At 35.6% G+C, this 24,254-nt stretch overlaps 1 protein-coding gene across 7 annotated transcripts in view; it reads left to right on the top strand.

Annotated features, from left to right (window-relative positions):
* Positions 1-24,254, top strand: part of ADGRB3 (adhesion G protein-coupled receptor B3) — a 443,295-nt gene that overhangs the window by 182,626 nt on the left and 236,415 nt on the right. For all 7 annotated transcript variants that reach the window (XM_088053237.1, XM_088053236.1, XM_088053238.1 and 4 more), the window contains 5 exons: positions 7,049-7,213; positions 10,026-10,190; positions 11,066-11,230; positions 17,813-17,914; positions 18,475-18,581. In XM_088053237.1, the coding sequence (XP_087909363.1) occupies positions 7,049-7,213; positions 10,026-10,190; positions 11,066-11,230; positions 17,813-17,914; positions 18,475-18,581 (704 nt within the window). The remainder of the gene's footprint in view (positions 1-7,048; positions 7,214-10,025; positions 10,191-11,065; positions 11,231-17,812; positions 17,915-18,474; positions 18,582-24,254) is intronic.

Here is a 24,254-nt window from a genome sequence, read left to right as displayed (position 1 = left end):
ATTTCATAGGGGCATTCCGATTAAAGCAGAGAATTGTAATTCTATTCACCTGTGAATTTTTTCATGTAGGTTATTATTTTTATTTTCAGAACAGTCAAGATACGGAACAAGAGCACCTTTTTTACTGAGAGTTTCAATTTTTTTTTTTCAGAAAGTCTATATTCTCTCATTTTCACTCAGAAAAGAGAAGGTAGCACGAGTACAAAGACAAACTAGGGAAGGAGTCCAGATCATTAATACATTAAGGAGCAGACACTAATTAAGAGGGTGGGTTAACATATATTACTTGACACTGCAATTGTTTTGCCATTTAGAATATTCTCTTCTAGGCAATGGGCCAGACAATGTTCTATGCACAGTTATGTCTTCATGGACTTCCCTTTACATTGTTCTGGCAAGAAAGGGCAACAGTTACCTATCAAAGGAAAAAAGATCAGACAAAAGTAACTCTCTACTTCTGACACATGGTAAAGGTCATCAGTGTCGTGCATCACAGTTTTCCTACTCCTTTTGTCTGAGACATCTGGACATCGTTGGAGTTCAGCAGTAGTTATACACTAAGGAGAAGAGACAGGCATATTCAAGTTAGTTGCTGAAAGGGCACATCTTTCTTTAGACTCTACCTGTGGATCTGATTAATGTATGATGCAAGAGGGAAAGCATATGCCCCATGACTACATTATTTTTCCTCTGCTGTGACTGAAATGCAAAAAAAAACAAAACAAAACAAAACTATATACCATTCTTCAATATAAAAATTCATCATGTCTCTGTAATATTTGATCCCAAGAGGGTGGTAAGCCATCTTCAGCTTCTCGGGAAGCTTAGTACATTTTTGAAGTGAAACTAAATTGTCATACACAGAGAACACTTGGACTTTATCTCAATGAGCAGTAATATGTAGAATCAAATTCTCATGCTGTTACTGAATGTTGAAAAAATAGCCAGTGGGAAGTGCATGTGATCCCATCAGTTTGTGTATCAGCATTACAAGCATTTAGGGAGCCTCTGTAATGGAAAGCAACTTAGAAGATTGTCTCTAGATAATGCATGATGGTAACAAGAATTTTTCCCAACACCTAATGTTTTTCTATTGTGCTTAAGTTAAGCAATTCACATGAAATTTTCCAATATTTCAGAGTAGAAATGCCTAGTTAGAGCTGAATTTTAATACTCCAGAATTGGTAGAACTTCACACATGGAAGTGTTTCCATACAAAAATGGCAGGTATTTCTAAAACAGAGTAGCTTAGATTGTAGCCAGAGGTGGGAAATACTGCAAAATAACTCTCAAGTACAAAAACAAGAAGTAAAAGAGGAGAACTATAAAAGATATGAACAAACATTGCAAACATTCAAAGATATATTTAAATATTCATTTGAAACTATGTGAAGAATAAACATGAAAATACAGTCCATCTCTCACAATGAGTTCTGCCTGATTTCTTGCTAATTAGTATTAACTAAGAAGAGGAAAAAGAATTAAATCACCTAATTTTCAGAATTGTATCTTCATTCTCTCCAGAAAAAAGATATGAAATTTTCATGCAAAGCCAAAGCAAAACAAAACAAGATCCAGGTAATGCAAAAACCAAGGTAATTGATTTGCTGTCAAATTTAAACTGGAAAAAAGCTAATTCTTAGATATGCCATGGACAAACAAACTTTTAACAATGCTCACCCCAAAACACTGCTCCATATTTCTCAGTTCACAAAGGAGCTGTTTCCTTATAGCCTCACACTTCAGGATACAGCTTTTGTTTCCAGATACCGAGTATGAGCAAAGGCTACTAATTCTTAGTGCCTGCACTGCCAAGATATTTCCTTTTTCAGCTCACCACAGCTGATTCTGATAATCTCTATGTATCTTGAGTTACCTTCCTAGATAATTAGTCTTCTGGGTTTAATCCTGCTTATTGTTTATTGCATATTGCATACAGTTACAATAACCTTATTAATTTAGGTTGTTCTCTGTCTGATTACAGGGTCACTATTGTGTAGCAGTGTGCAAGATTAGCAATTTAGAAATAAGCTTTTCCTAGGCACAGCTCCATTATTTTTTCAAACGTCCCTTTAATTATTAGCCCAAATATTCTTTGTCCTCATTCTATTATATATCCTGACTCAAAGTTGCATAGTTCATGATTATCCCTGGTCCATCCATAGAAAAATACATGGTCTGTACAGTAGTGCATTTAAAACAGATGTTTGACAAAATGATTAGTAAAATGGTGGGGGCATTGTGAGAGCTGGAATGCTTCCTAATCAAAAAGTTGCCCCTTCGACATAAAAAATTATGCAGAATGACCTACTGTACTTCATGCATCTATCCATAGGCTTCATAGGAACCTGTTAAACTTGCAAATACTAAAGCAGAGCTTTCAGACAATTTTTTCTATTGCCTTTAGATATTCTTTAGATAGACTTTAACATATTTTATATGCTGTCCAAGATACTCCCTGGAATGTTAGAAATTATATTTCTCTGTGATCTCAGTGTCCTGGAAATTTTGGAGAATGGGATTCATCAGCTTCATATATATGTATGTATTGGAATAGAACTTTCAGTTTCAAAATAGTATTACTGATAGTTCAAGCAAAATAATGAACTACATTTTACACATTTTTTGGTTTATCTATATTTATTTCAGACCAATACTATTGTAGAGAAGTGCAGCATACAAGACAACAAAACATAGCTCAGGTAATTTTTATTGTCTGGTTCTTTTGTGAGTGGGGACACCTCAAGATCCACTACTGCAGAGCTAGTGATTCATTTCAGTTTAGTGGATAATTGCTAACACAGCTAAAACTTAAGGGGAAAGAATATGGGATTTCCAGGCCTGCAGATCATCTCAGCTTCAGTTTCTCCTTCTCCATTGCCTTCAACACCTTTTGCCACAAAATTTAGCTGTAGCTTACCATTTTCTGCGAAGCTTACAGGTAAAGCAAGACATGGCAGGAGAAGGAATACACTAAGCCATTTCAAACATTTGTATTCTCAAATGCTATACTTTGGCTGGTGTTATTTGCTAAGGTAGGTTTACTTACCCCCTTTTTTCTCTCCCTTATCTTATTGCAACAGGGCCTGACAAAAAGCTTGTCTGCATCTTTCTTAGAGGCCCCCTCTGAGTAGTAGGAAGGCTGCAATAAGGTCTCCATGGAGACCTCTTTTCAAGGCTGAACAACTCAGTGTCTCCTATCCTGTCTTCGTAAGAGTAATGTTCCATCCTTATGATCGTCTTTGTTGCAGTGCTCTCAACCATCTTCAACAGGTTTATGTCTTTCTATGCTGAGGATCCCAGAGCTGGATGCAACACTCCAGGTGGGGTCCCACCAGAAAGGAGTAGAGAGGCAGAATCTCCTCCCTCACCCTGCTGCCCATGATGCTTTTGATGCAGGCCAAGATGTGTTTGATATTCTGGGCTGCAGTTGCACAGTGCTGGCTCAGGTCCAACATCTCATTCACAAGCAGCCTGAAGTTCCTTGCAGGGCTGCTCTCAATCCCATTATCTCCCATCTTGTATTGAAACACAGGATTGGTTGTCCCCAAGCCATATGCAGGCCTTGTTGAACCTAATAGCATTCACTTGGGCCTGTTTCTACAGTTTTTCTAGATCTCTCTCAATGACATCCTGTCCCTCAGCTTTGTCAGCCACACCACTCAGCTTGGTGCTGTCTGCAGACTTGCTGAGGGTGCGCTCAACCCCACTGTCTGTGTCACTGATGAAGATATTAAGCAGTACTGGACTTGCACCATGTCAATGGCCATAATATTTTTTCAATATCTGTTCAATTTAAAGCTGAACAAATCAAAAGCCTTTAAACCCCAATAAAAATCTCACAAAATATGTTTCTAGGATGAAGGCCAGCATGGCCTAACGCCTCCTTACACTTCACAGCAGTTGTGAGTTGTGAACACTGTGGGTGTTCACTTCAACATGATTAGGTTCACAGAGTGGCAGAGAGATGGGAAAGATGCTTTGCAGTAATCCAAACTTGTTGTGCTAGCAATGTTTTTTTACAGAGAAGCTGGCAATAATCTGATTATTTTTGTCCCAAATAATGAATCTTGCATTTGAAACTGTGTTATAGAAAACAGTAACTCCTCTGCGGGCCAGCTCTCCATCTGGTGTAATTTGGCATAGCTCATCTGGCTATAATTCATCAGATGCTATAGAGGATTTTTTTACATTTAGAAAACAGTGTTAAAGAAAGAAGATGTAAATAAAATATCAAAAAGAAAAATCAGGGGTAAGAAACTTTAAATTAAGATGTTCTTCTAAAGATAATCTGGATAATACTGGACACTTCTGTAATGCATTGTTTTAGTGTTGTGCCTATTCCTTCCATGACTTTATTATTGGACTACTCATTTCAGATATAAAAGTCTATAAAAACAAGAAGGTGCTGAGAAATTTTTACTTAATGAGATAAAATTTGTCATGGAAGATGATTTTTGGCATAACTAAATTTAAATCACAAACAGATAGAGGCTGTTTTCAGTCCACCCAAATTGAAACATTTTGGTTTAGCTTATGTTTAGTTCCAAAATCACACAAGAATTGTTCTGTGTTGCTGCTAGAATGCAGTCAGCTCTTGCCAGAAGAAATATACATCCTCTTGGTTAAACACAGTACCTTTAAAGAGCTGTTAAGTACATGTTTTTTAATTTTCAAATAAAGACAACTAACTTAAGAACATTTTGACAGCATAGAATCAAAATTCCAAACTAAGCAATAGGCTTAAACTTATATGTGCCCCAAAAAATCCCACTCTACACAGAGTCAAGACTTTTCCAATTAATTATTTTTCTAGAGAATAATCTTTTTAGAATTTGGATTAATTTTGTTTAGCTGAGTTTTATACTTTTTAAAATTCTTGTTGCATCTGAACATTTTAATCAGCTGTTGTGGTATCAGGAGACGAAATTATATTGTTGTTATTACTTGTTATTGTTTGGAATCTGATCTGACAAACTGTTTTGTCCTTAATTTTGCTCATATGATAAAAATTTGGAATCTTAGAGATGTGCCTGGATTCACAATCTAATACTTTGCCAATGAGAAAAAAAAATTATTTGGATTATATAGCTGAATCAAAACAGCTGTAGAAGTATAGTACTTGTTGAGAACAGATGAAACTAAAAGAGTTGTGTGCAGGTATAGTCATAAATTTACTATTTTTAGAAGTGCTAGACTTTCTGGTTTTGACAAAAATGTCATAATTAATCAAGGTTTCTAAACTAACAAGACTAAAGTCTGTCACTTTAACATTAATTTGGACTGTTCCTGAGTGTTATTTTTTTTTAATATAATGCAGATGGATGTGATATTTAGAGTAAGATAAGAAGGATGTAGGATGTGGTCTTTTTGACCACTTTTATGTGACCAAATGAAAACCTTTCATCTATTGAGCTGTTGTCCAGTGGGTTAAAATCTTCCCTGAATAAAGTTTGACATTTTCTGTCAGGCACAATTTCTCAGAAGTTAGCTAACAAACTTTTTATCTCAACATAGTGTCTGAAATTACAATTTTTCCTACTTTTAATGAAAGGCGATAGAACTTACCTACTTGCTGAATTCCCCTTGATCTTACTGATGAATTTGTGATAATATGCCAGGGAGCTGAATGTCCTTCCACAGCCTTGCAACTGAATTTCACCTCAGGAAATGTTATTCTGATTCCTTCAAGAAAAGGGTTGTATTTGTAGAAACTGGGCAGGTGATATGTGCCTTCAGGGCAAAGGAAACCTATATATGAGAAGTGCTTTCACAGTGATGAAAAAAAGTGAGGACAAAACAGAAAATCTATTTCTTCTGTAATGTTGGGAATCATTACCACTGATACACTCAGATGTTATACACAGTTTGCCCCTCCAGACACCCTTCAAACAGACATGGCTTCAGAAACAGAATTACGTGGTACTGAACGAGATGTTCAGTCTGGATACTAACTCTGGATTTCTCTTAATGTTTAACATTACTGCAATTCTCATCACTACATTCCTGTTCTCACACTGCCTAGTTTAAATTTGTGCAACTGTTCTTATTTAAGCATTAGGAAAAAAGCTAAAGTTTGCCTTCTGCAGTATTGTTCAATTTAAATAGAATTGTTTTACGAATGTATGTGTAGAGAACTTTCTGAAAATTTCACTGAATTTTTCTGCAAAGGGGTTGCGTATGGTATGTAAGTTCACACGGATATTGTATATCAGTTTGTCCTATAGTAGAAAATGCTTAAAGTAGAGAAAGATTAATCTTCTATGATTCTTTATATTAATATTATCAAATATTTGTATGTAAATGTGGTATAAGTTTGAAATTTATTTTGAACTATGAAGGTATTTGCTGTTTGTAGAATGAATGTTTTTCCAAGACTAAATGTATTATGGTCTATTAAATCAATGAATATGTTCATGTAAGGAAATGGTACATATCTCTTTTACTTATGTGATCTTGGAATTTTTGAGGAAGATAATCAAGCACATCTGTTGCCATATTTCTAACAGAATTTAAACAATTGAAAAAACTTCGATATTACTGCCCCAATTTGTGATATTGACGTAGAAATAAATTACTGCAATTATTCCTATAATTTCAAAAGAAAGCTTAATTTTAATTGCTTATAAATTTTAGAGTTGCCTTGATACAGAAATTATATGCCAAATTTTCACAAAAACTAGCCTCCTGAAAATCAGGGCTATTAAACATATCAAGTCAGGAACCAAAGATGTCATAACTTCTGAAAAGGAAAGTCATCTTACGTAAAACAAGAGTCTCTTCTTCTCAAAGAAGAGAAACTGTAATAGTAAGATTAAAGATTAGAGAAAATATTCCAAAGTATACTTTTAAATATACTTTAGAGAATATATGATTAAAATTAACTAAGTTTAAAAAAGTATGTGTTTTCCTATTATAATACTTACTATGTACTGATTTCCTTGAAGGTGGCAAAAGAACTCCTCTTTAAAATATTGATCTTGTTTGTTTTGAAACCTTTTGTACTTGTGTGTCTGTTTCTGGTTAAAATCTGTGTGGTTTGTTGCAGTACATGGCGTTTGGGAGGAATGGTCACCTTGGAGTTTGTGTTCATTCACATGTGGTCGAGGCCAAAGAACTAGGACAAGGTCATGTATACCTCCCCAGTATGGGGGAAGATCATGTGATGGACCTGAAACACAGCACAAACCTTGCAATATTGCACTCTGCCCTGGTGAGCTCATATGGCAACTCTGCTTTGTTACAGTGCATTTAATGTGGGTTGCTTGTGATTTCTTTTATAGCCCTTTGCACATAGGAAAAAACCCCACTATCCAAAGTGACTAGTTTGAGTAATATTGTTCATAATTCTGACTGTAGTGGTTAAAATATATAGTCAGGATGGTAACTGTTCAAGACAGATGCAAACAATATCTAGTTTCTTTGAGGTACTCTCTGTAGGGCACGGTATGTTGTATAGGAAGTCTCAATTCAGGATGGGTCTCAGAGAACCAAAAGGCAAACAACTGCCTGAGTGTGGCTTAAAGAGAGACATTCAGAGGTCACATAGTTTGTGTCCACCATAGCTGTATGAATTATGTTTGCTTAGAGGTTCACTGTACTTATTTATTTGTCATATGACAAACATATATGTGAAACTGTAATATTTAAATTGCTAATTTATTCAAAATGGATATTATTTACATGTGTACAGACGGAAATGCTCACACAAGCTAGGGTTTTATTTGAATCTTCATTAAGTTCTTGTAGTACTGATTTTAGGTGCCTCATTTCTGGTAGTTATATGCTAAACTGATTTCAGAAAATTGCCACTAACCAAATAAACAATGCATGGGGGCTTCATGTTAAACTGCCCATCCACTAAAATTAAAGCTTATTAAAAAAATGTATTGTTTCAAAAGTGATTTTTAACTTTTTGTCTTTAGATTGTGATTCAGTTAGACCAAATTTTGCAAAATGCATGTATACATATAATGCATCAAATTCACTTCAGGACTGAGAAAAAACAAAAGATACTACACCTACTCTGTCAAAATAAACAATTATTTGAGAACTTTGGATTTTAAACCATCTTTTGTACCTAAATGACTTTTAGAGGTACTTCTATACTGTTACATTTAAAAGTAACCCTTTAAGTCTTTGCTCAATATTAAGATCTGCTGGAATTTTCATGTTCAATTTATTAAGGGAATCTTCATGTTGAATTCCCTATTTTTTAAGGGTATTTCTGAAATAGAAAACTCACATACTCTTTTCTCCTAAAGATAAATAAGAGAGATGTATGAAATATATATGAGAACCCACAGAATTTGTTTTCTCCAAAGACAGTATAATAATTGATTTGATCTTTCCTATCCTAAATAATAATATATAGCAACAAATAAAACTGAAGAGGGTGCATTGAAATGTAATTTCCATAATGTTTTCCTCTTCACATAAACCTTTTATGATTAATGAGTAGAACTAGCATCCATGTTTAGAAAGATTTCCATTTTCTTCTGAATTAATTATCAGGGCACAGCTTCATAGCTTCAGAGGCATCTGCATTGAGAAGTGGTTCACAACCAGGCATTACATAGAATATTTAATATGCAACTTTAGGGAAAAGCCTCAGAAAATCTCTTCCTTTAATTCACTGGTGCTGAGATCCAGGGCCCAGGATATGGATAGTATCTTTGAAAGGTTCTGTTGTTAATGTCTGACATTAGCAAAATAGTTCACCTCCATTATTCACTGAACAGTGATGCACCATACAGAGCAGTATGTTTAATCACTAACATTAAGATTCTGCTTTCTATTTTAGATATTAACACCATCAGCTTAGGGAGCTGCTATTCCAGCTCCCCTTTAGAAGAATCCTGAAAACAGGGTTTGGCAAGTGCACCAAGTGAAATTCTTTGTTTGGAGTTGTGGTGCTTAAATAGCACTAGTAGTTATAGAACCAGGTTTTCAAGGACGAGCATTAATCAAAATTATATTAGAACCTACATTTTGAGATTATATTTAACTGCAGGGGCAATGAGGAACTGATGATTGCCGCAATCTCTATGAATGCCGGATCCTGAATTAGCACAATTAGTCATAACACATTTCAAAATGCTTGCCTGTTTTTAAACATACTGTCTAGTCCTATTATTATCGACCATGTAATTTTTAACTTGTATGGAAGCATAATTGCTTTATGTTTTTCATTATCTTGGTTTTTTATATTTTCATTTACCTCAAGAAGCTTTCTGATATACAAAATTATTAACAACAGTCATTAACCTTTACTCAGGAGAATATTCATCCAAACTCAAGTGCATGGGCTAATACAAATTACTAAATACAGATTCATTTCCACCATTTCCATTTTGTTTAGACATTTAACTTGACAAATTCAGAAAGAAGATTATGCAATATGCAAACACAACAGCAGATCTGATAAGGAAGGAAGGAAGGCAGGCAGTTTCTGTCTTGCTACATTTTATCTCAAAAGCATATTGAAGAACTGGGATCATTTACCTTACAGGGAGGATGAATGATAAAAATATAGTCAGCACTCTGAATACAGAGGAGAGAGACTGTATGTGAGGCGAAGTGGTAACTCCCATTTTCCTGTTCAACTAAAGACATCTAGTTTCACCATCAGGACCAATAACTTTATAATCTGACCTATCTGAACTACCATTGCAGCTTTTATAAATGACTTCAGAGGGCTCAGGGTTTATTTACATGATAAAAGAACGGCCCTCACTTTTGCCTAAAAAGACCAGTCTTTTTTATAAGGCCTTGATTTTACTAAGACCCTTCAAATGGATTATTTATCCTTTTTTACATCAGTGTACAATTAGAGGAGATGGGACGCTCTTTACTTGAAGAAGAAGGAAAACAGTTTTCCATTAGTTTAAAGCAGCTCATGACGTTGGTTTCTGTATTTGATTGCCGTAAGCAGCCAGGCTGGGCCCAGCCCGAGGGGCTGCGGTCACCTGCCTGGCTCCGGTGTAACCCTGCTGTGTCCATCTCTTTTGTGGCCGCCGCGGCAGTGGACGGACAGTGGCAGGAGTGGAGCTCGTGGAGCCAGTGCTCGGTGACCTGCTCCAATGGCACGCAGCAGCGAAGCAGGCAGTGCACGGCGGCGGCGCACGGCGGCTCCGAGTGCCGAGGGCCCTGGGCCGAGAGCCGGGAGTGCTACAACCCCGAGTGCACCGGTGAGTACCGAGCGGCGCCGGCGGCACCGCGGCCCGCGCCCTCAGCAGCTCCCCGGTGCGGCGGGGCCTGCAGGGCCGGCCGGCCTCGGCGGGCTGCGAGGGGCACCCACGGGGAGGCTGAAACACAAGTCATTTACTGCAACATGAGAAGTTTCGTGTCAGCGCGAGTAAGAGCTTCTTTACAGTGTGAGTGGCAGAGCACCGAAAAGGCTGCCCAGGGAGGCTGTGGAGTTTTCCTGTCTGGAGACATTCAAAACCCACCAGGATGTGTTCCTGTGTCACTTGTTCCAGGTGACCCTGCCTTGCCAGGGGGTTTGGACTGGATGATTTCCAGAGTTCGCTTCAGACCCTAACAGGTCTGTGATTCTGTGAGTCCTGGCACCTCATTCTTATTTACTTGAGGGAAAAAGGTGAACGCTGTGCCCTGAAAGGCTGCGTGAAGGCTGCACATCAGCATTTTGGTTTTATTGCTATTTGAAGGACATTCTACAGTTTTAGGCAGATATTTTTGAAGCCTAATATTTAGGCAGATATTTTTGGAATTTTTCTTGAACCTACAAAGTAAATATATATGAACTGGTGCCCTTTTATGCTGAGACTACTTCATGGTCCTCTGACAGTAGAAAAGCAGTCTTCCAGGGTATGTAGATTCTATATGGACTTACCTTTAAGCCTCATTTGCTCAGTCAGAGCATGTAAAAATCAAGATCTTAAAATATCACATGCAAAGATGTTTTTACTTAGTTTCTGTTAAGGGTACTTAGGCATATTGTAAATGTATGTTGTTACTGTACAACACAAATAAATTTAAAAAACAGTAATTCTCCACTATGACTGTCATCATATCACCACTGTAATTATATTTTTTCAAACAGCAAATGGCCAGTGGAACCAGTGGGGCCACTGGAGTGGCTGTTCCAAATCCTGTGACGGTGGCTGGGAGAGGCGGATAAGGATCTGTCAAGGTGCTGCTGTGACTGGGCAACAGTGTGAAGGAACTGGAGAGGAAGTTAGACGGTGCAGTGAACAGAGGTGTCCTGGTGAGATGAAAATATAATTGCTGTAATTATTTACACTACAATATGGCTTACTTTAATGGCCATCTTTAGGAAAGACAAGATCAATGTCTGTGGAGTAATTGCCATAAAGAGCCATATCTGGCCTTGCTTTAGACAAGTCACTGCTGGTTTTCTCAGCGGATTTCTGTTTATGCAGCTAGGTGCAAATTAGCACTATGAGATATATGAGCAATGCATCATGTTTTGAATAAAGCAAAATACCATAAAATATCATAAATATCATAAAATATTATGTAAAAATAATCATAAAAAATTATTTATTATTATGTAAAAATATCATTAAAAAAATATTTGATTGCCTAGGAATGCCTATAGTATTTGGAGCATGAACAGAAAATCTCTTTGAGTGCACTGTATCTGAGAATATCAGGGCTGGTTTTGTAATTTGGAATACCTTTTATCCAGTGTATAAGTGACATCTGTAATACATTTGGGGTAAATTCCATCACAGTAAAAATAAGGGGTAAAGTGAGCCTTACCATAGTGTAGAGAATGAATGAATGAATATGTGAGCAACATTTTATAAAAAGGAAAGTAATTTAAAAAGAAAGACACATCTATTATTAAGAATTAATATAATGCTTAAATATCACTTTTTTAATATAACACTTTGTATCACTTTTTACTTTGCCCTCCCAACAGATTTAAGTCTTTTCCACTAAAACCTAATAAAAATGTACCTTTGAGCTTCTTCAAAAATGAAGAATAAAGAATATCTGGTGAATCACGTAGTATTTATCATAAACACACATTGTCCTAAAGTAAAAGAACGCACTGTTGGATAGGTGAAAGATTAAAAAAAAAAAAAAAAGGTGTTAGTAGGGTATTATGTTTTAGCCATCCACTTGGGAAATTATGTGATCTGAACTGCAAGCCAGGAAGCAGCAAAAAATCAATCTAGCAATCTGACTTCTGGACATTTTTGCTGGCTGCGTTCTCTGGTAGTCAAAGAAGGACTTAAATGGCAGGGATGCTTTGGGGTCAGGAAATGAGAAATTTATCAGACGTGAATTTTATGTTACCGAGCCCATGTTTTTCATAGACAGCATGTTTATCCCTTGACAGCCACCAAAGAACAGTTTCCAAGGTATTTGCAGTATAGTAGAACAATTAATCTCATTGCATTCAAAGAACACAACAAAAAAGATGATTTGTAGTTAGAAAGTTATAACACTGTAGAAGTTAACTAAATTTAGCTTGCTTTTTAAATTATATCTTTAATTTTAATAAAAATTTCATTATTTGAAAAGCAGTACAAAATAGTATTTGCATTGGATTCCTAAGCAAACTAATTTCCATAGGTAATGCAGACTTCGTCCATAAAAGCACAACACTAAGAGATAAATATGAATCTTCTCAGTAAGCAGTCAGATGAACTAGATGCTGCATATGAAACCATTCTTGAAATAATTTGCATTTGTATATTTAAAAGTAAAACCATACTGCTGCAGTCCAATTTTCAAAGGTTGCCACCTGCTGTTAATAAAATATTTTACAGATGTATTTACAAGTCAAATGCACACAGAGCTTTATTTGCCATTTGGTGAATTTATTTATTTACTTGATTAATTCCAGATTAGATTTAGTGTGCTTATAGAGACTATAACCTAAAGCACCTTTTAACAAGCTATGCTTCTGCAGACTAATAGAAATGAATTACAGATTTATTTGCCTCTAGGCTGACACTTACTGAAGAGTCTCAGATTTAACTGTAGAGAGTGGATAATTTACCAGAATTTTATAAAATTATATACAATTTACATTCTATAAACAAGTAAAATTGGAAGGTACTGTACAGAATTGTTTAAAGTATAAGCGAATTTCATTATTTGTATGCATTTCTTCCTAGCCCTAAAATAGCTCAGAAAAGCTATTTTTGTCTCGCTGGTTTCTTGTTCAATGTAAACAACTGAAAAATGTGAGAAACTAAAATATTGGTCCTTTTTCTTGTATTAGCATTGCTTTGCATAAAATGAGAGCCTCAGGTGTGTAGAACCATGCAATATTTTTCTTAAGGGTATGAAGCTGCACCTGCTTGTATCACCCAGAGTCTATAGATTTACAGAAAGTTAAATTATAGCTGCTTTAAACTGTCTAAGCAAAAGGCTAATGAAGCCTTTTCCTAATATAGTCACTGATGTTAATAAGATGCTTTGCAAACAGAACTGTTTACTTGATAACCAAAAATCTTGCCTGGACATTCTGTAGTTTGAGTTCTGCATTATCTGAATTATACAAAATTTTCTTCATAGTTTCTCAGTGATTCTTTCAAATGGCTGGGGCATGGACTGAATTACTTTCAGCAGCATTAAGGGAGGCAGGCTCAGAATTACTGTCAGTGAGGTGGGTGTCCAAAGTGACACAGAGGCCCAAGGCAGGTGCAAAGGAGAGCTGCTTTATTCCAAAATAATTTTAAGTCTTTTTAAGCAATTAGCCGATTATCAGCTAGCTACATAATTTTAAATCGTAACAAACATAATTCAACCAACCACCACACACCACGATGTGAACAGGAGATGGTTATGTAACTTGTTTTTCTACCTCTCATTCAGCTGAATCACTTTCCCATAGTCCCTTCCTACTTAGCCAAAGTAGCAGGCCTGAGTCATGATTTTACAAGGCCTTCCCTTTATAAGGTTTTGCCTATATGCAACCACCATCTGAAAGTTGGTTTCTCAAAAAGCTTGGTTTCTGAACAAATTTTGAGTATCTTTCTTCATTATTGGTTTTTATTCACAGCTATGATTTTTTAAATTGTTGCTTTTTCCTTTCATTGTGTAATAATCGGGGAAGGAAAAACAAAGATCTGAAGATATTTTGGGTTCAGTTGTTGCTGCTTTGTTGCATGCCAAAGGTCTAAAGTTAAATTTCACTTCTAGTAGGTCAGCAGTACTCTGCACTCAAAATATTTTTCTGTGAAGGATAACTTCAGAAAATTGGAAACAAATCAGAGAAAGTAAAAAAAGCGTTTATATTTGGTAAGCAGCTAGTCACTCAGGAGTCACGGCAGAAAACTTACACAAGATGAATGAACACTATGTCTGTCCCATAAGAATAGTGGAGACAGCTAGATAACAAAAGAAATTGCATCTGATAAGGAGTTACATGGCAAGATGATCAGAAACTTGTAGAAGAATGTGTAAGAAAAATAAGGCAAATTCCACCAAATAAGGCAATTTCACCAAATTTGTCAGTAAAAATGAAGAGATGAGAGAACCAAACCCAAAGTAGCAGATTACAGGACAGAAGAATTCTGTAAATTTATTTTTATAAAAATGGAACTATGTTCTTATGACCACTTTAAGAATATATCATGTTTCTACAATACAGTATTGGTTTCCAGAAATAACCTAATTTCCTAATAGTTAAATCTGTATTAACTCTATACATGTTTCCAATATTAATGCTCTACCTGGATTTTACTCAAAAAATATTCTTAGCATTTTTCTTATAAGCCTAATATGGGAGCACTTTAGAACAAAGTATAACTGAAAACAATGCTAGAATATCTTGTTAGTTAACAGAAAGACAAGAGTGCACAACAACCAAATACTAGCTAATCATCTCCCACTGATGGTAGACATGTCTTTCACAGTAGTATTAGACAGATAGGAAAGGACCAGGGAGGAGATTCAAGCAATTCAAATGATATTCAGCTAAATAATAAAATTAAACCACAACGAGGTTTTTTGGTCTGTGATTACAACACTATTCTATGAGACACCTTTTTTCCTTTTGCCTTTGTTCATGATAATTTTGCCTGTGGCATTGAATTAGGATTCAAGAGAGGAACTGTAGTTCTCCCACCATTTGAGTTACTGTGTGCTGTAGGCTAACTTGCCTCACTCTTTTGTTATCCATTCCCATATTTGTTATCTGCCTGTGTGGATGGTAAACTCTGTGATGCTGCTTGTGTGACTCTTGCTTTGTGTGTTGTACTGAGCTTCCATAGATTCCAGATGGGTCGATTGCCTCTAGGAGATGCAAGTCTTCTCTCCAGTATTGTCAGAAGAAGACTGTGCTTCTAAACCAATGACTTTGTTAATGTTTGTGCTTAGGTGGGATGAATTCAGGCTTATCATTACAGGGGTGTAATGTGGTACATTTGAATGCATGCTCTGTGTAGGAAGATGCTGCTGATTCATGTCATGAGTGAAAGAGGCCTACCTTTTATTTGCCACTGACAGCAAATTTTACCTCAGTATTTGCTATTTTCTTCTAAATTCTATAGTTCTCTATGATTTTGTACAGCAAACTCATATTTATCTGTCGGTGTGTTAGGAATTAATTGTGCCGTAGTTACAGAAATACTTGAACTGGTCCTGAGAAGAGCCATCAGGATCCACAAGGCTTTTTAGCTCTAATATGGTACCACTCCAGTGTGGCTATAATGCCTCCACGAGTGACATGGGTTGCAGCCTCACAGATGCTTTAATGTGGGTGGATGCCTGATGAGTAAGCTGTGCCATAGAGGTTTTAGCTTTGGGAAGAAGGAGTTTGTTTTTATCTGCAGCATTCCTAGATCCTTGTAAGAGGCATTAAAAGGCCAAGAGACCAGGGGAAGGTCTTTGTCTGGGCTAAAAAAAGCTTCCAAGTTCCAGCTGCTCCCATACCTCTTTCCTGATAACTCTAGATCTTGGGAGTGCCTTTTAATTTGAACACAACACACAAGTGCACTGTTCATATCCGGCACTAGGTTAAAGTTTCAATATAATCTTGAGTTCTGAAAACTTTAATTCAAAAGCACACTAATATCCTTCCAAATACATGGGGAATCTCTGATATTACCTGTGTCTTGCTAATGTAAAAGAGAAAATATGGTGTATTTAAGTGTGCATATGGATGCATGTATATTTTTTTTCCAGCGAAGAACCTCACATTTTACATTCAGTATGTGGAGAGAAGAATAGTTCTGAGAATCAGCACCTAAAGTGGTGATTAGTGAGCACCACATTTGAAATGGCCACAGCTGCATAACAAATATAGTTCTCAGAGAGCTCTAAGCTCTAGCAAATTTATGTAATTTATAATATTACCTCCTTATTATGTTAATTTACGCTCCTCAAAACAGAACATTTCTTTTGTTTATAAGGTCATAATGGAATGGTAATTGCTTTTGCTTATGTCACCAGATGGCTTATGTTTATCAAAGTCTGTTTTTTCCCAGTGTAACACTGTCCTGATGCATTCACTCTGTGGGCATATCTGAAGTAGGGCTAGTATTCTAGATTATGAATATAACTGACTTTCTTTGGGTTTTGCCATTAATGGATCTCTTGCTTTTTTAGCAGCACCAACTGTCTTGATTTACGATTCAGGAATGCTGATGGTGAGGAAAATTTAGCAAGCAATTTTTCTGCCCAACTGTGATTCATATTAGTATTACTGAGCCATCTGCTAGGTATTCTTTGTCCTCTACAAAGAGAGGGTACAGTTTTGTGCAAAAGTCTACTTGGTTCCCTTGCTTACACTTCCGTCAGCAGAAGTACAAAACAGGGAAGATGGACGATTTTATGGGTTAGATAATAGGATGGGCAAAATCTGTAGTCTGTTCCTGCCTCTGCTAGAGATTTCCCGTGCAACCATGAGTGAATCATTGAATTGCTTTCTGCCTTATCACACCATCTGCTAGAATGAATTTCCTTTCTCTTTTCTTTCTTCTTGTTTTGTAACCACTTTGCTGTAATACAGCAAGGTTACTTTTTTTTTTTTCTGGAAATACATATAATAATAAACAATTCCTGATTTTCTCTGCTGAACTTGGAGTGAATTAGATTTTAGTAGCTAATATGTCAGTGTGTTGTGAGATGACTTCAGCCAGATGTTTTCTGTGCTAATCTAATTTACTCAAAAATCATAAACTGGAATCTACACTAACATACAAAGAGCAGAAGGAATCTGTACTTGTGACCATGTGAAAATAAAACATGAAGCATTTGCTAAAGTTTATTTTTCCCCATGCAGTTTTGTTACTACAAAATTGTGACAATATTTTTCCCTTTAAATGGTATTGCAATAACCAGTAAAAGGTTATTTTGCTTTATAGACACTCAGTCCCACATTATTGACTGTCTTAATTACCAACTTGTACTGAAACACATTTCAAAGAAATAACCTGGTTTTATAATAACCTTCAGAATATACAGCTCTCATTTAGCACATTTAATGTTTCAACTGTCTTTTCAGAACTGAGTCTTTCACCTAAATATTCAATTTTAGAAAAATCTTTACAAACTTTAGTTTAAGATTAAAATTATAACCTATCACAGTTTAAGTCTCACCATCTTCTGATAGTTTCTCAGTGTTATTGATCAAAACAGAGCAACAAGGGAAGACTCAAGCCTATTAACATTAACTGCAACCTAAAAAGTGCTTGCTGGGGAGAATAGAGTCATGGGTTCTATGAAATAAATACCTGTCACAAAGACAGATATGCAAAATTTCATACACATCCTAGGAAAAGGTAGGATGAACTTGAACACTTATTTTTCTGATACAAAATATGTTAATGTTTCTGTTTAAATTTTCATTTATAAATGACAGCACCTTATGAAATATGTCCTGAAGATTATTTGATGTCGATGGTTTGGAAAAGGACCCCAGCTGGCGACATGGCGTTCAATCGATGTCCTCTCAATGCCACAGGTACAATACTACTTTGTAATCTTATGATGATAAAAAGGGGAGAAATACTTTGCTTTGTGTCTTAGATAAATTATTACTAGACTCATATAAATATGCATATATGTGAATATATCTATACAAACCTGACAGATTTACTTAGCATATGCATGCAGGTACACACAGGTACATGTGCTGTCTCTTGCAGCTTACATATATGCATGGGTCTGGGGTGTATGTAGATATATCTGTATATATACATATCTATACACATACATATGAGCATTGTAGCCACAGAGAAAAAGCTGATAAGAAACCAATTTGACTGGATCTATCAGGCAAAGTGATGAAAATGAGGGAAGACATAAAAATCTTTTTATTTCAGAAAACTGCTAAAAAGCAATCAAGAAAACATTGAAATGTGTTTCAGGGTCTTATACGACTCTCTATATACCAATGATCATTGCATGAAATTGTTTCTGTGTGTGCCTTTAAAATAGCATAGAATATAGATTAAATAAGGTTTATTCTTTCCAGTTGCTCTCACTTATATAAATATTTTCTGTCTTCTTTGTGTCTTGCAGGCACCACTAGCAGACGCTGCTCTCTCAGTGTTCATGGAGTGGCCTTTTGGGAACATCCAAGCTTTGCTAGATGCATATCAAACGAGTACAGACACTTGCAGCATTCAGTAGGTGCAAAGTCAGCTTTAGTACTTGCTCTGTTTATTCATTACTAATCACTGGCGTAAAAGGAAACTTACTTATTTACTCTAAGGTTTCTGTTAAGCAATACCAAGAGGAAAACAGATCTGAGAAAGAATAATTTATGTTAATGGATACTGTTTTGATCTTGTATAATGCTGGTGTTTGTGAAATAAGTCTTCTCTTTTCTTACTGTAGAAGTGGAAAAATGGAATCAGATTCCCTTCTTTCATGTTCACTATGTGAAATTTTTGTAGGGGTCAGAGAGAAGCCATAGTTTATTAGAAAATGAGATGTGAATAAATTAGATTTACAGGAAGAGCAACTTGCTGAGAATTCTGTAATACTGTGAATTCATTAATTGGAGATTAGGAAGCCAAGAATATTTCTTTTTGCTATCAAATTTAGAACTTCACCTTCAAATGTAACAGTAGGAAATGATTATAGGGGAAATCTATCACAGTGTCTTGGAAAAGGTAAAGTAACTCTAGATGAAGAAATTTATGTGGGTTTTTTTCAAAAAGCCTAACAGAAAGTTTCTTTACAAAGCATAGGCATTATGCAATTATGTACTGCCTAAACATGTTTATATCGATAGATGTAATACATTATGTATATTGCTTTATAAATATGTTACCATGGTATATGTTAGGTATATTAGTTACCCTCTATGTCCCTAGCTGAAGCATTCAGCCAGGTTAATACTGTATTGGGAAATGAGCCTTTGAAGATTCTCATGGACAATGGGTTTTCCCTGCATGATATATTATACTGACATTCTTACTACTCTGCATTTTATCATTCAGCAGAGGCACACTAATACAGCTTTGTGCTTCATAACTTCCCAACTTCTCAACCAAGTGCAACACTTCTGTAACAGGTTTAAAATTCTTTGGTAGCTTGAAAAGCAGTAACTTTGCTGCCATTCCTCAAATCTGGATTGCTATTTAGAGGAGATTTTGAGTAATTCCTTTGAGCTGCATTTCTGTTTCATTAGACCAAATTTATTTGAAGCCTCGGATTCAGTTTCAGGGTAGGCCAAAGCAAGAATTATTTTTAAAATAGGACAGAATAGGTTGTCAAAGGAATTTTCCCCACTACACAGAGGCTTCTATTTTACACTGCTGCCTGCATGTTCAGCTGTCCCTTTAGTATTCATGCTCAAAACCACATTAAGTTGGCTGTAATTTTTTTGCATCTAATAATTTTGCTATTTAATTCTGTTGCCACAATTTATTTGTTATGTTTATGCTAGTTTGCAACTCCAACTATTCAAAATACTGTTTCATGTTATTCATTGTTTTGACTTACCTGGCTTTGGTAGGCACTGGTAATTTTTCAAGAACCGCAAGTCTGACTTGAGCAAGATATTTCTAACCTAGAACAGATTTATCTTTTTTTTCTATATTTCCTTTTTGGAAAATATTAACTGAGTAAATTACACTGTGAAATATTCTTTCTGCTGAAGAACATTTAAAAATAGGTAATGCTTCTTTAAAATTACACAAGCACCTAAGCATCTTTTTGCTGCACAAAATTTAAGTCTAGCTCACGTGCATAAAAATTAAAGAAGAAAAGTGGACTTCTTTTATACTTGGGAGCTGTTCACTAAGAAAATTGGTCTGTGTTACATCTTTCTGCTTCTCAAAGTGAACAACACAGCATATTTAAAGAATCAGAGAAAATAGAGGTAAAGACCTATAAGGTTATCGCCCTGCAAATGTAGGCTTGTCCCCCCACGATACATATGTCAGTTCCATAAATCCCTGAAAATAGGGCTTTATAAGGAAGCTGCTGACAGACGGTGTTGCTATAATAAATATGTGTGCTTATGAAAGCATTTATGAGTTGTCTCAGTGTGCTTAACTTACCAATAAAGTTATTTTACCAACTCAGACCAGGAATCAAACGGGGTATCACTTAGTTTTCTGAATATTCCCATAAAATCTAAGCTGGATCTCTTTCATTTGTTATCTGAAACACATAAAAGAAAATTAGATGGCACAGTCTTCCAAAAATGAAGTTTTTGAAGTTGTATAAAGCAGTTGATATACATAAATACAATATTTAATACATTAAAGCACAGAATACAGACAAGTGCCTGTCTTTTTGCCCTCCAAACAAGCTGCATATGATCTAGGACCAGAAGTCATGTAGTAGAATTCATGTGACACTGTACCTAAGAAAATATTATCTAAAGAAAAGTGTTCAGTATGATGGGAGGCAGAGAAGATTTCCTTGCCCATAGACCCTGCTAACCTGGCTACACAGGTGCTGAACTGGAAGCTTATAGTTTTACTAGTAAATAAACTTAAGCTCAAAAGCCATCCTTGTAGTCATGTGCACTGTTTAACTGTGTATGTGTTAGTATGCTCCCTGACCATTTCAGACCACACCAGTGAGCACTCTCCCAAACAATGCCTACCATCCTTTAGAGGATAGCATAGCAGAGAGGCATTGTCAGCAGGCACTAAAAGCATGATTTTCTGGGAGGGAGGAGGGATAGAGTTTAATGTGAGGAAAGCACACTTCTTTGCTATATATAGTGTAGAATTTTTCCACACAACCACAGGTGATTGACCCCTGAAGACTGTTTCCTTACTGTATGTAACTACTGTAGATTCACTGCCTTCTACAGAAAGCTTCTTGTATTTTTATAGTTTTCTCTGTTGCTCACTTGGAATTGACTTGGGACAAATTTCAACCCTTAATAAGCTGTATTAAAGAAGCCAAAACCCAGCTAGTGCTATGTGTTCTTCAGCATGACTCAAGACTTGTACTGAGACCAACATGGTAGCTCTGTAAATCATGCTAGAATGGCACCATATTTTAATCTTAAAATCCATTTGAAAGTCTTTTAAGTCTTTTTTTTTTTTAGTCTTAAAATCCATTTGTAAAGATGGAGAGTTGTTAAAGCTAAAAATACACCCATAATGCTAAAGATAATGTACTTTGCCCATAATCCCCCAGCACCACGAAAAACATGGCTTTTTCCAATCAATTACAGAATGTGCCAGGCAGTCTTACTGCCTCTACTTCATGCCCTGGAGCTTCAGATGTAGGTTGTGGCCCCTCAGAGGAAGATGGGTTGAGTTACATTGTCTGGACTCATGGACTGCTTTTTGATACATATATCAGTATTATGCTTAATATTCTATTGAAACAGTTTCAGAATAATTCCCAGACTTAAATTAATATATCTCCTCAATATATTTTTGAGATGAGTCTGTACTACCTCTCCATTTTTTGTTGATGGAGAACTGAGACCACTTAAGCAGGAAATTTATCTCAAGTCTTCTGAATCAGTGCCTAGCCACTCTTCCTTCTTAATGTTCCTACATCTTCATGGGACAACTCAGAAAATCCCTAGCATATCAAAAATATAACAACCACAGGGCCTCTAAAGAGACTATGCACTTGAACGTGATGAAATAGTAGAGGGTGATGGTTTGAACTGTGGAGATCAACACTCAGTTTATGTCTTTCAAGGGCACCGTGTCCTATACGATAGGAGTTTGAGGAAACGCAGTTAAGAGAATTAGGCATGTAAGCTGTGCTACAAATGTACAGCCTGTACTTCTGTTAGTTTATTTTACCTTGTGCACTATGAAGTACAGGTTCCTTTTAAGCTAGGGATGATAATTAGATCTCTTTGAATAACAGACCCAATTAGTCATGAACAATTTATCCTACATTTAGTACAAATCAATCATTTAATGAATTCAGCAAATAATGTTTGACCAGCTTATACAGCTGGTTGACTAATAAGAAAATTTATTCACTGAACATATTAAGGGAAAAAAATGCCCAAATCCATGAAATAAACCTTTAGGAAATTATTTGTTTAGCTCTAATAATAATATTTAAAGAACCTAATTAGGATTATTCTTCCTAAAGCACTATAAGTGGAAAATTCAGAGTGATAAATAGGTATACTTTGCCTCCTGGAATCATAACCTAGAGGATCAAGCAATAACTTGATGAGCAAAAAAAGAAACATAACAGATCATATACCAGATTTTGTTCTAGTTTTCTTGCATTGTCCTAATGTATTTGCAGTGTCTGCAGCTTTGCATTAAGAAAATGTTCTTTGTCAAGCACGGTGTTAAGTCTGTTATCACTCATTGTAGCTGGTAAGAATATTTTTCCCAGTTATGTGCAATTTGTTAAATGTATTCTTGAGAAAGAGGAAAAGACAATAACAAAATTTTCCCAGTGTCTTTTTTATTGGATGGAGATTAACTCATAGGTTTAATAATCTTTAGTGTCAGAGGATAGCCTTTCTTTCGTTCCTTCTAGAAACTTCTTAGTCATGTGCTGATCATCAGAGTTTTGTTAAAAGTGAGGAATTTCCTTCTTTTCTTTAATTTCATATTAAATTCTCAGAATTTAGAGAATTTTTCCTTTCTGTAGGATAGACATAATTTGGGTTTTCAGACTGTTTTACCAAATCAATTATTGCTATAGCAGAAGTTATATACCTTGATGAATCCTGTTCTCTCTTTCTGCCCTTGGCATATAGTTTCATTTTCTGAAAACTGAACTGCTTCAGTCTAAGTAACATATTTTAATTTCTTTAAAGGGTATCTGTTGCTAGCTTAATGGACTATTATATGTAGAAAGGCAGATTAGATGATGATCTAATGACCCAAACTTAGTCTGTATAATATTATGAAGTATGTTCCTCATTGCCCATTATCTTCTTTTGATCTGGAAGCAGAAAATGATGTGCCTAATTATTTTACATAGAATTGTCTACTTTACTCAGTACTTGGCTACTTTGGACTAGTGTCTAGTTTCTGAGGTGTGGTTTGAGTTTTTTTTTACTTTTATTTGGATAAATAGGGTAAAATCTTACTGAGACTTAGAAATTTATTTGTACTGTGACTATGAGTGACTGAAGGACCAAGAATAGAATCAGTGATTAGGATCCCACAGGCCTACTTCAGATGGTTTCCAAGAAAAAAGAAAAAAGACTGAAATGCCTCAAATAAGAGAATATTTTGCTTTCATATGCTCTTAAAGCCTATCAAATGTAGTATGTTACAAGCAATAAGGCTAAGAAGTAAGACCTCAGAATTAGGAATATCCTACATTATCACACTTCAAGAAGCACAGATAAAAAATTCTTCATCTATTCATAATACATTCTATGGATAATAGCCACCTAAATTAGAAAAAAATACAGCAAAATAAACAAAACAAAACCAAAATAAACAAACTGAAACACGAAACAACTCACCTCATCCCTAACTGTCCAAAATCTATCAACCAGTAAAGAAAATACTTGAATGGGGCCTAATGAAAAAAAATTAAGATGAGTATAAAATAGTTGGTATGGAAGAGTAATGAGACTTCACATTTTATGAGCTTTATAGGAATTAACTATTGAAGCTTTTCTGACCATTTTTAATGAAAACCATTAATACATAAAATCTTACCATGGAGCTTTAGAAATTGATTTTGTGAAAATTGAGGAAATACTTGAATACATAGGTTATTTCTGTTTTCTACTCTGTTATGCATTCATACTAGGCAATAGGATTTATTGAATTACAAGAAAAAAAAAAAAAAGAAAGAAAGAAAGATAATCTTATAAGGGATCAGCTTAAAAAAATATTAGTAATGTATTATTGTCTTACCACACAGTGAAATAGCCC

This window comes from Pseudopodoces humilis, chromosome 3 (genome assembly GCF_049639895.1).
Source record: "Pseudopodoces humilis isolate 2021_Gansu_Grassland_sample_001 chromosome 3, ASM4963989v1, whole genome shotgun sequence".
Taxonomy (NCBI): domain Eukaryota; kingdom Metazoa; phylum Chordata; class Aves; order Passeriformes; family Paridae; genus Pseudopodoces; species Pseudopodoces humilis.
This window is presented reverse-complemented; position numbering and strand designations above follow the sequence as displayed.